The sequence below is a fragment of the Hakea prostrata genome, chromosome 6 (assembly GCF_041222555.1).
Source record: "Hakea prostrata isolate BN-2017 chromosome 6, UWA_Hpros_2, whole genome shotgun sequence".
In the NCBI taxonomy this organism is placed as follows: Eukaryota; Viridiplantae; Streptophyta; class Magnoliopsida; order Proteales; family Proteaceae; genus Hakea; species Hakea prostrata.
The window spans coordinates 17,583,163-17,597,512 of NC_142605.1; the positions used below are offsets into that span (position 1 = coordinate 17,583,163).

General features: G+C 38.7%; 1 protein-coding gene across 2 annotated transcripts in view; it reads right to left on the reverse strand.

The window, feature by feature from the left end:
- Positions 1 to 14,350, reverse strand: part of LOC149012403 (uncharacterized) — a 45,412-nt gene that overhangs the window by 17,399 nt on the left and 13,663 nt on the right. The window contains exons 4-7 of one of the 2 annotated variants that reach the window (XM_089160073.1): positions 10,653 to 10,778; positions 2,799 to 2,908; positions 2,526 to 2,709; positions 846 to 1,046 (exon numbers count right to left, since the gene is read on the reverse strand). In XM_089160073.1, the coding sequence (XP_089016199.1) occupies positions 846 to 1,046; positions 2,526 to 2,709; positions 2,799 to 2,908; positions 10,653 to 10,778 (621 nt within the window). The remainder of the gene's footprint in view (positions 1 to 845; positions 1,047 to 2,525; positions 2,710 to 2,798; positions 2,909 to 10,652; positions 10,779 to 14,350) is intronic. The other variant, XM_089160074.1, reaches the window with a different exon arrangement.

Below are 14,350 nucleotides of genomic sequence, written 5' to 3' on the forward strand. Positions count from 1 at the left end.
TAAAACATTATCAAAAAATATTAATGTTTTGGAAATGGTTCATATATATGTTAGGCTCCACTTGAAGGCCTACAACCTCATGGATCAAACTTTTTCCCATCAATTATGCTAATTAAATATATGTTAAATAACTTGGTCATCATAAGTACTCTATGTTTTATATGCCTGTATCTTCACTTCTTGAACACAACGATTTCAAACTTAGGGTCAGGGTCAAATGGAACTCACATTTACAATTGTTTTTCATCAATTTGAGGCTATCAATGTGTTTAGAAGGGCTAAAATATGCTAGACAGCTATTTTATCCCCAGAAGACTTTAAAAGCCACCAAGATGGTCGAGTGGGAAGAACTTCCTCCTCCAACAGCAAGATCATGCCAAGACAACCCCCCCCCCCCCCCAATGGCTCAAGATCAAGTTCTCAAACCATGCTCCCTATCTAGTATCTATACAATTGTGTCAGTGACAAGGGATCCCGAAAAATAGGGGAAGCACCAAGACAAGACACTTGGTAAATAGCATCTACAATGACCATCTAACAAACTTCCGCTTATAAGCAGCAGAGTTGCTATGTTACATGCAATGATGTTATAACCAGTAACTTTCTAATATGAGAACACCAAAGCTAAGCATAGGCTATAGGACAACCATAGCATCAAAATCAAACAACAAACATATCCCATTAAGGTGTCAACAAGGCATGTGTACGCAAGATACAGCCTGGATGCCTAGGTGACCATGCATTGGCAACTACTATTATATTATAGTAAATAAAGATTGAAACAAAAATCAAAAAGTACCATCCTAAGAAACCATACATGCAGTGAAAGTGAAAAGTTAAAATACCCTTGTCTCTCCAAGATACGGCATTGGCGTCCCACCATATCCCTGCCCCTGTGAACCTTTAGATGAATCATTGGCAGCAGATTCGCCATTTGCACGGGCTGCAGCACTAGCTCTAGCTTCCCATGCTTGGAGACTGCCAAATTCAGGAACAGCTAAATCCTTTACCCTAGCAAGTTGTTCCATCAGTGGCTTTAACTGTACCTGCATGCACATCCAGCTTGTAAACACAGAAGAGAACCGAAGGGGGCATTAACAATGCACATAACTGATATCACTGAAGAAAAAAAAATGTCCAGACATAAAATTGCAATTAAAGATTCAACAATTATGTATGCTTGCAAAACAAGTGCTTCCACAGCATATCAAAGCAGTCCTTGAAGCTATTCAAAAGGATTGGATGCACGAACAGAGATAGAACCACCCAAGAAATAATAAAAAAATGAGTTTGATTAAGTAAAGGCAGGCAAACCCCATGCCAAAGGCTTCCGCATAAGCAGGGTACCGGGGGGGGGGGAGAATTTTGATAAGTGAATGAAAGACTATTTGTTATGAGAAGCCAAGTATCAAGAAACATTGCATCGTTGGTATCCAAGGAAATTTCTTATGAAGGGGAAAACAGACCTCAATCAAAAGGATACAAATGACCAATCTATGCCTATGATATTGTCAGAAAGCACATAAGAAATAGTCATAAGGTCTGTAGTTGGCTTGAAAGGAAAAAATTCAACACACACCAACCATAAATAAATAAATAAAAAGTAGGAAGGGATACATATGGGGAACAGTCAGACAAGCACCCAAAAACAAATAAAGTCTTGCCCTTGAAAACCACCCCATAAGTAGGGGTAAATGACCTTGGAAGCCTTCAATGTCCTCCTAACGGAGATCCCAAAAAACAGTAGCAGGTACCATTGATGTCAAGGTGGTAAGGATTCATCAGAGGAACCCTCCAACTAAAGAGTATCTATTTGACCACAGCTGAGTTGCCAAATGATGCAACAATAAGACTACGAATTTCCTACCCAACTTCCCAATTCTGAATCTAATCATCAACATCAATCATATTTCCTCAGTTCTTGAACTAGAATTGAAATAGAAACATCCTGGAAATTATCTGTTATATCTGATAGACTTTCAAGATTATTTTAGTACAATACTCCAATTGATAATCTTGATTAAAGCACTTAGTCAACAAGAACTTCAAAGTATACAGACCACAAGATTCTTGAGATATGTAAATTCTTCTATCATTCTTCTAATCTGTCAACATATTGCCCATTGATTCTATAAAGATCCCGGTTATACCTGTAATTCATACTAGTTGCTATAAGATTTCTCTAGAACCCTGAACTGCATTAGAAACCCCGCCAAGCTTGCTATAGCTCTTACAAGGGTGCAAGGAGGAAAACAGCACAGAAGGGATACATGTGCAAAAAGGGCATAAGAGAACTTCAGGAGTCACACTTAGTAATACCCCTGAAAAGTTTCACCAATGGAAATCATGTTGCAATTACAAACCTAACTAGACAAATGAAATATCTTTTCGCTACACATTCAAACCAAAAGAATGCCATGTTTTAGTGTACTGCTCTGAGCTCACTTCAAGACTACAGTTGCAAAACAACTCAACAAAAATGAGAATCATAGGTGTTTAGTACAATAAATAGCTTAGCAACAAACCTCCATTTTTTGCAGCATATCCTTTAACTTTTCACGCCTCCTCCTCCTTGCATTGTCATCTCCATCTCCCATTTCTTCAGCAGCTAACTTGTCACTTTCAGCTACAAGTTCACTGTTGCATTTTTCACAGTGAAAGAACTCATCATTTGGGGAAATCAGACGTAATGCATCCAAAGCATTATATCTGCACACAAAAAAAAAAAGGAGCATAAGGCAAAAATATCAATAACTCAAACCAAGTAATTAAAAAGAAAACCAGAAGTTTCCCCAAACCTTCTCCCACAATCAGGGCATATGTACTCCTGAATGGTGTTCCTGCTATCTAGTTCATCTTTCAGTTTCTTCTTCATCCGGTGTAGTCTGTATCTCACAACATCGTATATCTGCAACATGTTCACCATGGCTTTTCTCAAAACAAAACCAAACCACCGAAAAAAGAAAAACAAAAAAAAAAGAGTAAAATTACTTCCAGTATTTTATTTCTTTAATACATTTGTATCAAACAGACAGATAAAGAAAAAAATAATCAAATACAATGAATTTCTCATTCAGATCTTTTTTTCAATATGCGTCATGGTGATGGCAGCATTTCTCCTTGTAAGATGACCTGGAATCATAGAGATCCACCAAGTATGGTTTTCCTTTTTTTCTGATGGGAGGCTACTTTGAGAATATTGTGACTGCTGCGAAGCTAACTGGAAATAGTAAAAGTATAAAAAATAATTGTGTTCTACGCAATGACTATAAAGAATCAGTTTCACTGCTCTTGAGATGGAAGGTTGCTAGAGAGGTAAGGATGAATTTTCCAGTGGTTGGCACAGTAGATTTTGAAGAGAAGGTTAATTGGGAAAACAATATATGGATAAAAGGGCCATTGCTAACATCAGGTCAAAGTACTGTAATTCTGTTCTGAGGGATTTTAGACATGTGAAACCTATAAATACAAGATAATTGAGATAAAATTTTACAGCTGTACAGCTATCTTTACGTTAAACTACTAACAGAATGAAAAATATGAAGAACAGAAGAACAAAGAAAGTAAAAGAAGTGTAACAAATGGTACTGAAAGAGAGGAAACAAACTGGAAATGCTCACCACCTATGCAGAAGTTCAAACATCGCATTGGAAGAGGATTGCTGGAAGTGTCAATAAGATCAGGTTCCTAACTCGCAGTGGACATCATTAAAGCAGCAATCAGACCATGGAAGTGCAAGGTATTTGTTGGAAGAATTGGAGAAATCATGACTTGTGTGTGAAGTACACAGAAGGAGCTCTATTTATATTCAAAACTTACCAAATATAAAAACAAACTAAATCTTCCCAGAGTGGGAATCTTACAAGAAAAATAAAAGAGAAAATATATCCTTAATAAGGAAAACCCAAAAATAGAAAGTAAATCTAGAAAACACATCTATTACCACTGATTCTGTCTTACAACAGTATAACAGTATTAAAGGTAAAATCCTTCATCCGATCCCCCTGCTTAGATGGATGGGGATCATGCATGCGTGGAGACAGCAAAACCAGCCAGCAGATTTTGGCTGGACCAGAAGTGATGGATAGACAGCTGATGCACAACCCAGCGGACCAGCCTATCAAGTTCTTAGATTGCATCAGGTAGAATACAAAGTTACGATCTACTATAGAGTGTAAGAGGGGTGTGGTTTTCTTTCAGAAGAATAGTTAGAAGTGTATGCCCTTTGTGATAGGAGTTTCTTACGCCCCTCTCCCCACCCCAACCCTCGTGGTGGGCGGCCCCTTTTCTAGGCGTTCATAGGAACAACCTTGTGTAATTCATCATAACATAAACTGGCTTTATCATCTAGAAGAAAGAGAGGAAGAGAGAGAGGATTCACCATTGGAACTAAATGGTTACTCTAATCTGAACTTTGTGGGTCCAAACAAAAAATTACCATGTCAGTCTTTTCTCCTATTAGGACATCAACATTGAGGGTGGGGGTAGGGTAGCCGACTAGCCGTAGATTATCAAAATAACCAAGTGGAGGGACAAAAAAAAAGGACAAGTGGCAGTGTCTTATTGCAGAGCAGCCACTCTTGGTTGGCCTATCTGGAAAGAAGAAACTAAATCTTCTCCTCGTGGGAATCTTACAAGAAAAATAAGAGACCCTAGGAAATCTATCCTCAATAAGGAAAACAAAAAAATAGAAAGTAAATCTAGAGAATACATCTACCACCGGTCCACCACTGATTTTGTCTTACAACACTCCCCCTTAAGTTGGAGCATAGATATTTAACATGCTAAACTTGCCAATAATACCACTGAAGACCTTGGTGCTTAAGCTCTTTGTAAGCACATCCGCATGTTGATTGTCTAAGGTAACAAAAGTGATATGAACCAATTCAATCTTCTCTTTGATGAAATGTCTGTCCATCTCCACATGCTTGGTCCTATCATGTTGTACTGGGTTGTGGGCTCTACTAATTGTTGACTTACCATTTGAATACAACTATATAGGAACCTCTGAATCTAACCCAATCTCCTGAAATAGCCCTTTTAGTCATGGTGGGAAATCTCGGCGAGCTCTCGCGAGATATCTCGCTTTTTCAAATAGGCAAGACGAGATGGAGGTTGAGAGCAAAGAGTTGGGATATCTCGCGAGATATAACTCGAGATCTCACCATATATCGCTATATCTCACCATATCTCGCCCTGGATCTTGTTGGAACTCTCAATTTTTGCCCTTTTTGTGGATTTTGGCTGGATTTTCACTTGCAACTACTCTTAGCACATCTACAACATTGAAGAAAGATCAATCATTCTCTATTTTTCTTATGAACTTATGATTTAATGACTTATATAGAACTTCTAATGGTTGTATAATTTTACTATTCTATTCTTAAAAATTGAGATTGTGATACTCATATGAATGGAATTTTGATAACATTTAGGTTACTTGATACATTTGATACACTTGCTTTTCATTTATATGCCTTAAAGGTTCTATGCTTTCTTACATATTGTATAACCTTGCATTCCCAAATCCTACAACATTTCGGTTTCACACTATGGGTAGACTTAGAAATCATACTTAAGAGTTGTTTTCTGACAAATCCAAGGCCGCAATGTGTTCAAAAGGTCTTAAATAGTCTAAATACCAAGTTTCAACCCAATTGGGACCCTAAAACCCACCGAGATGGGCCACCGAGTTGACACCAAAAAATTGTATATCTTGATCAAGATCTCGACTGAGATCTCGCAGAGATGGTCAAGATCTTGATTTTTCAATATGGCGAGATCTTGCTCGAAAACGAGATCTTCTACCATGCTTTCAGTCATAGTACCTCACAATGCCCTGGGAAATTGCCCAAACTCAGCATAGGCACTGGACCTCGCAACCACAGCCTGTTTTTTAGCTTCTCCAAGTCACCAAGTTACCTCCTACATACACATAATATCCAAAGGTAGACCTCTTATCATCCGGATATCCTACCCAATCTACATCTGTATATGCCTCAATCTTCATGTGTCCATGAGCTGAAATCAAAATCCCTTCTCCTAGAGTAGCCTTCAAATACCTTAAGATACAATACACCGCATCCAATTGAGAGGAGTAGAGATCATGCATATACTGGCTAACAAGACTGACTGCAAATATGATGTTTGGGTTGGTATGACAAATAGATCAACTTTCCCACCAACTTGTAATACCTTGTCTCGTCAACCAATTCTCCTCTTTTGCCTCTAAATGTAGGTTAGGCTCAATAGGAGTCTCAGCACGCTTACACCCTAGCACCCCAATTTCCTCAAGAAGATCCAGTGTATAATTCCTCCTGAGAGAGAGAGACCACTGGCAGAACATGCCAACTCCAGCCTTAGGAAATATCTGAGCTTCCCCATGTCTTTGATCTCTAATTCAGTTCCCAAAAAAGTCTTCAATGCTGAAATCTCATCCTCGTTGTTGTCTGTGATCACAATATCATCTACATATACTAGAAGTACAGTAGTGTGGGAACCATCTCTTTTGATGAATAGAGTGTGGTCTACATCACTCTACTTATAGTCATTGGAGATCATAGCCTTATGGAACCTTCCAAACACACTTTTAAAGATTGCTTTAGCCCATATAATGCCCTCTTCAACTTGCACAGTTTCCCATAAGTCTTGGCAATAGAATACCCAAGTGGGCACATCCATGTATACATCCTCTTGGAGTTCTCCATGTAGAAAAGCATTCTTCACATCTAACTGTTGTAGACTCCACCCTTTATTCATCGCACATGAAAGAACAGTCCAAACTATGTTCATCTTGGCAGCAAGGGAAAATGTCTCTTGGTAGTCAATGCCATAAGTCTGAGTGAAGCTTTTGGCCACCAATTTTACCTTGAACCTCTCAACAGTCCCATCTGCCTTGCACTTAATCATCCTATTTGCACCCATGACCCAACAGTCCATTGTCCTGCAAGCAAAGTAACCAATTCCCAAGTTTTCTTTTTCTCCAAAACTCACATTTCCTCATCCATAGCTTTCTTCTAGTTTGAGTGAGATAATGCTTCCTACCAAGAGTTAGGAACAGAAGTAGAGGACAAAAAAGAAATGAAACTTTAAAATTCTAGGGATAGGGACTAATATGAAACATAATTGGAAATAGGATGCTTAGTGCGAGTCCACGGCTGCTTCCTTTATGCAATTGGTAACTCCAAAGTAGGATAAAAAAAGGGTTAGAGTCAAACTCACCTGGAAGAACGGATTCTTCAAGACCAAGAACTAAAGCCTCCAACTAGCTCAGTTCAAAAGGGGTGACTCGCACCTAGAGTCAAACTCTTTCTTTTTCTTTCTTCTTCTTTTTTTTTTCCTTTTTTTTTTCCCTGGGGGGGGGGGAAGCTATCCTTCCATTTCAGTCAATACTAACCAAAACATATCATATCTTTGAGGTACTCATGCAGTATAGTGCCAATACAACAACTGTTTTGGGGTCAGTTACATGAATCCCTAGATAAAAGGGGGTAGCAGAAGAAGAAGACAAAGAGCAATGGTTAGAAACGGCATCCTAGGAATATCCCCTTCTAGGATTCAGCAACAAGAATCCTTGGCCTCCCAACCTCTTTACCTGCAGTTATGCTAAGATCAATACCTACCACATGCGTATCCTTCCTTACTACTACTTCAATAGTCAACTTCCTGCCTCTACCTCTCTTAACTCCAATCAAACTGAATCTGGTCACTCTTAATTAGTGGTGCATCCGTAAGTTCCCGTTGGATATGCCCATACCACCTTGCGCAGTGCGGAAAAAAATGTCTTGGATTGGGCAACTTCCATATCAGTTTAGAAAAATCATCCCTTACTGTATCTCTCCTGGTCTTTTTGCTACACTCATCTATATTACTGTTCTTGAAGTATTCCACCCCGGGCATCATAGCCTGGCTTACTTCAGTCCCATAGAATTTTCCCTTAGGCTTAACAAGTGCGCTTTTGTCACATACCACTCCTGAAGCACCGCTCCATTTCATCCATTATCCTTAATGCAGTGGGAACATCATCTTCTATATCAACCTATTTGGTAAAAGTACCCAGGTATCTAAAGCTTGCATTTTTTGTAGTTCAGACTTCAAGCTCCCCAAGTTTTACCACTTCATTGCCTCTCATGGTTTGACTAAATTTTCACATCAAGTATTAAATATTTGTTCTACTTAACTTAAACCTCTTGGTTCCAAGTGCAGTCTCCAAAATGCTAGCCTTGGATTGAACCCTTCCACTGTCTCATCTATCAAAAAAATATCATCTACAAATAGCATACACCAAGGGACCTCACCTTGGACATGCCTGCTCAAATCATTCAAGATGAGTGCAAATAAATAAGGGCTTAGGGCTGGTCCTTGGTGTAACCTAATTGTGATTGGGAAATCACTACATTGACCCTCTATGGTTTTGACACTTTATCTATGTCCATATATTTATATGAGCTACTTTTCTCTAAGACACGCCAAATGAGCTCTCTCAATACTTGTCACAGGGCGTTTCTAGGTTGATAGAGATCAAATGAATGTTCTTTTAGTTGGCTGAAGCCACTCAACAAATTTCCATAAGCCTCTTTAAAAGGTAAATCGCTTCTATTGAGGATCTCCCTAGCATTAAATCAAATCAATTCTCTGATATATCAGTTTCCCTTCTTAGGTGAGCTTCGATGTTGATATTGCCCTATGCAATTGCAAATATTACCTTTATTCTTAAACATGGGAACTATAAATGATGACATGATGTAACCATGGTCCCCCCCCCCCCATAATTGGGCCCAAAAACCAGACTCCAAAGGCCCAACCCAAAGCTGACCAAATGTTGCAGGGGTATTTTGGTCATTTTTAGGGCACAAGAGAGATCTGGTTGTAATCTCTCTGATCAAGGGTCTCTTTTCTCAAGTTATTAAAGAGTCCATGTTTGAGTAGGAATCCTAATTAGAGTCCAATTCTCAAGTAGGACTCCTACCAGTAATTAGGTATTTTATTTCCCAAGTAGTATTTTTTGGGAACTCCTACTTAAGAGTCCTTTTCTAGCTTTTATTTAGAAATTAAGTTGTAAAGGAATCCTATCCTATAGGATCACCTAGTTGAGTCTTATTAGGAATTAGTAAGCCTGTTTCCAAATAGGTTTTATTTCAAGTTGTAAAGTGATAAATAGCCCCTCTAATTAAGAATGAGAACGGTTCACAGATTAACAAAATCAGAAGCTTGGGGCATGGGGAAGAAACCCTGCAGCCTGGGCTGAAGAGTGTTTTCAGTTCTGGAATTTATGCCATTGGTTTTCAAGCTTCTCTCTCCCTCTCTTACACTTGCGGCAGCCTCAGGTGACGGTTTTTGTGCAATTCTTCCTTAAATTCCAGCATACAACTTCAAGGTTCGGCAGTACCACATTAGCTCCAAGTACGTACCAGCCCCTCCCCTCCTCCTAGAACCTTGCGCAGCCCTCCCATTTTCACCCTTTCTTCCCCAGGGCAGTAGCTTGACCCCTTCCCCTCCTCTTTCCCTCCTCTTTTCCCTCTTGATCTTGTGACAGCCCAAGAAACCAAAATTCCCCTTTCAACACCTTGTTGTGATTGCAGAATTTCTGCAATTTAATTCCCTCTTGAATCTGACCTGAAAATTCAAGAAAAGAAAGATCAAAACTTCCAAGAAAGGAAAGAGAGAAAAAAGATCAAGAAAGATCAAAGATCATACCTAAGACATTCCTATCCTAACCGCAAGAACCTACAACCCTCCCACCCCCTTGGGTTTAATTTGTTAAAACCCTAACCCTTCCTTTCCCATCGCACAACATTCTAGTTCTAATTTCCCTTCCCCTAGGTAAATTTAGGTATCAATAAACCATACCCATATTAATCCATTCCTTTTCCTACCGACCCTAGTTCATCCCGCAGGATCTTTGGGTATTCCTAACCCTAATAAACTCAAAACCACCAGCACATCTTAATCTTGTTAAGATCCTAAGCTTCACATCCCTCCCATAACCTATTTATCTCAATTCTATTTCCCCGTAGGTTACCAAAATTGAGATAAAACCTCCCAAGGGTTATTTGTTTGTTAGCTAGTTCACTTCAAGAGGATCCTGGAGGTTAACCCAGACGCTGGGTTACATCAATAAAACTTCTCCTCCAATAAAAAGGCATACTTTTTGTACACAAAATCTGGTTAAATAGCTCAGTGCCAATATGATACCTAAAATAGTTGGTCAGAGTACATTTAAGAAACCCTATCCTTTATAGAATTGAAAGGATGCACTTATCATACTTTGTTTTCTATACATATGATAGTTAACATTTACTTATAGAAAGTCTTTTATGCTATCACCTAAACACTTCCATATGTTTCTTGACCATATCTTAATCTCTAAGTACAATATAATAAGTCTATTAAGAATCACCGTTCCAATACGATAACAAAAAGCTGATATGGTAAACCTTGATTCAAATTGCATCAGCCTCTTGAAAGCCAAGGTGGGTATCATTAAATAATATAAAAGAAAGTAGAAATCGATTCATCCAACAACCAAATTTAAGGAACCATAATCTTTGACCAGAAATGCATCAGATGAGAAGTCAGTGCAATGTGGAAACATATATCAGGCTATAAGAAAGCAAAAACAGGGGGAACACCATACATCTAACTAAAGCAACCTGTGCATAATCCAAGCAACAGTATGAATGGGTGTGCAGCTTAATCTTTTCTTCTCCCTCTCTCCCAATTTGACCATCACTAGTGGCAGCTACAGCAGCATTGTATATCTTTGCACCTTTAGCTGTCTGCAACAAAAACAAAGAGGAAATGGACCATGAAGGATTAAAAAGTAACCTGAGGACGGAAATCATAAGGTAACTTTTTACTTAGATGTCTAAATCTTACAAGCTAAACTTAATTATCCAAGCTTTGATTAATAATAAAGGGAAAAGGGATCAGAGTTCTAAAACCAATAACTAGTCCATGTGAAGCAGACCGCATCATAGTGGAGCTACTAACAAGGTTTCAAGTAACCTTTGTATCCTCCAATACCATCTGATATGATACTGTTGAAGGATGCCATAACCAATTCAAATTTGGTATTTGTACATGTAAGAAACCTCATCTTTCATTGTATTTTATTCTAACTTTTTACTGATGTCGTAGTCAACCTATTAGTGTTTTGTGCTTCAGAATTATGTTCTGCATATCCTAAGCATTTCCACCAACTGTTCTCACAAAAAAATTTTCTGTTTCCATCGATGTCCTTGGCATATCTTGTACCTGTCTGTACATTGTCTCTGAAAATCACCCTTCCAACATGATAGCCAAAAATGATATTTTAAATCTTGCCTTCTATCCTTATTTACGTTCTTTGTTTTTATTTGGGATAATTTCTAATAACCCTTTTAACTTTGACAAAATTACTGATTTCTTCCCTGAACTTCTCTGAAATACTAACTGACCCCTCTAGTTCGCTAAATCTTTATATTACAATCCTACTGTTATCTTTTAATGCACACCTGAGAATGGGTTGCTATGGTGGGCTTTCACACTAGAAGAACTAAGAAGAAAAAGGAATGGAAAATAGCATAACAATGGGAAAGTACTAACTCTCGATGGATCAATCCCTTCCTAAATTGCCCTTTTCTAACACTCCCCATCAAGCTGGAGCATATATATTACTCATGCCCAGCTTGTTACAAATATAGGTAACCCTTGTATTCCCTAGAGCTTTGGTGAACAAATCTGCAAGTTGTTCTCCAGTCCTCACATGCTTGGGGGATATTATGCCTTGCAGTAACTTCTCACAAACAAAGTGGCAATCTACTTCAATATGCTTGGTACGTTCATGAAAGACTGGATTTGATGCTATATGAACCGCAGCTTGATTATCACACCATAACTTCATTGGTGTGTCATCAATAATTCCTAATTCCTGGAGTAATTGTTTTATCCATACCATCTCGCATGTTACCTGTGCCATAACACGATACTCAGATTCTGCGCTTGATCTTGCTACCACAGTTTGTTTCTTACTCTTCCATGATACAAGATTTCCTCCAATGAATGTGTAGTAGCCTGTAGTCGATCTTCTATCAATAGGTGATCCAGCCCAATCAGCATCAGAGAATCCTTCTACATTTCTATGTCCATGATTAGTGTAAAGAAGCCCGTGTCTTGGTGCTTTCTTAAGATACCTCAGAATTCGTATAATTGCATCCCAGTGTGATGTTCGTGGGGCAGACAAAAATTGACTCACAACACTGACAGGAAAGGCAATGTCAGGTCTAGTCACAGTCAGATAATTCAGCTTCCCAACAAGCCTTTTGTACTTCTCTGGATCATCAAGAATGGTTCCATCTTCTGGCATTAACTTTAAGTTACGTTCCATGGGAGTGTCTATGGGTTTTGATCCCAACATTCCTGTTTCAGAAAGCAAATCCAGTACATACTTTCGTTGAGATAAGAAGATGCCCTTTGTTGATTGGGCAACTTCAACTCCTAGAAAATACTTTAACTTGCCCAAGTCTTTGGTCTGAAATTTCTCTTGTAAGTAGGTCTTTAACCTATCAATTCCTGAAGTGTCATCTCCTGTAATGATAATATCATCAACATAAACTACAAGAAAGATCTTGCATGCATCAGAGTTTTTAAAGAATACAAAGTGATCACTTTCACAACAAGTCATCCCAAATTCTATTACAACAGTAGTGAATCGTCCAAACCATGCTCGAGGTGACTGCTTGAGACCATATAATGATTTGCGGAGGCGACAAACCTTATTCTTCTCCCCCTGAGCAACAAACCCAAGTGGTTGCTCCAGATACACTTCTTCATGTAGATCTCCATGAAGGAAGGCATTCTTCACATCCAACTAAAACAAGGGCCACTTGTATGTAGCGGCAAAAGAGATTAAAATACGGATGGAAGTAAGCTTGGCAACAGGTGAAAAAGTATCAACATAATCTATGCCATAAACTTGAGCATAGCCCTTGGCAACGAGACGAGCTTTCAGGCGAGCTAACGAACCATCAGGATTAACCTTCACAGTGAATATCCACCTACAACCAATAGCTATCTTTCCTGAGGGTAAAGGCACAAGATCCCAAGTTTGATTGTCTTCTAAGGCTTGTAATTCTTCGTTCATTGCACTGACCCACTCAGGATTAGACAAGGTTTCAAGAACATTCTTAGGAATAGGATAATTCTCGATAGTAGAAAAGCAGTAGAGAACCCAGGTGATAAATTAAAATATGAAATAAAGTTAGAGATGGGATACTGAACACAAGAACGAGTACCCCTCCAAAGAGCAATGGGAATATCAAGGCCAAATTCGGCAGGAACGTCCGCAGGATCAACAGACGAAGTCGGCACAGAGGTAGAGACCGTAGGTGCAGAGGGGGGAGCTAATGGTTTTTGCCAGTGCATGTACACTTTGGTGATGTCTGGCACAGGTAGAGGGGAAGGAACTGTACCCTGTGGAGACACTTTGAAAAATACATAGATCATCATTTAGGTCAGTTAAACTATGAGATTCAGTGGAAAAATGAGTTGACTCAAAAAATGACACATCTGCAGTAACAAAATATCTTCGTAAGTCAGAAGATTAACAACGATATCCCTTTTGAGTGCGAGAGTACCCATAAAAATACACTTAAGTGCACGAGGATCAAGTTTAGAAATCCCTGGGCGATGATTACGAATGTAACACACACAACCAAATACGCGAGGAGGCAAAGTAAATAAGGGAGATGAAGGAAATAAGAGAGAATGAGGAATGCCACCTTTTAAGACAGATGAAGGCATCCTGTTAATAAGATAACAAGCAATTGAAACTGCATCAGCCCAAAAGGATTTAGGAACCTTCATCTCAAATAAGAGAGAACGGGTGACCTCCAATAAGTGTCTATTTTTTCTTTCTGCAACCCCATTTTGTTGAGGAGTATCAACACAGGAGGATTGGTGAAGAATCCCATTAGAAGCCATAAATTTACAAAACGGATCAAAGAAATATTCTTTGGCATTATCACTATGAAAAGTACGAATAGGAACACCAAATTGAGTACGAATTTCAATAACAAAATTGCAAAATATGTCAAATAATTCTGAACGATTTTTCATTAAATAAAGCCAAGTGACTCTTGAAAAATCATCCACAAATGTAACAAAGTATCTGTAACCTGAAGTAGAACTAATAGGACAGGGTCCCCACACATCAAGATGAACTAGAGAGAAAGGGTGGTCTGATTTGGTGTTTATACGAGGAGGAAAACTCACACAATGAAGTTTTCCAAATTGACAAGACTCACAATCCAACTTTGAAAGAGAATGAAAACTTTTATCTACCAATTTTAGGGTTTCCAGAGAGGGATGC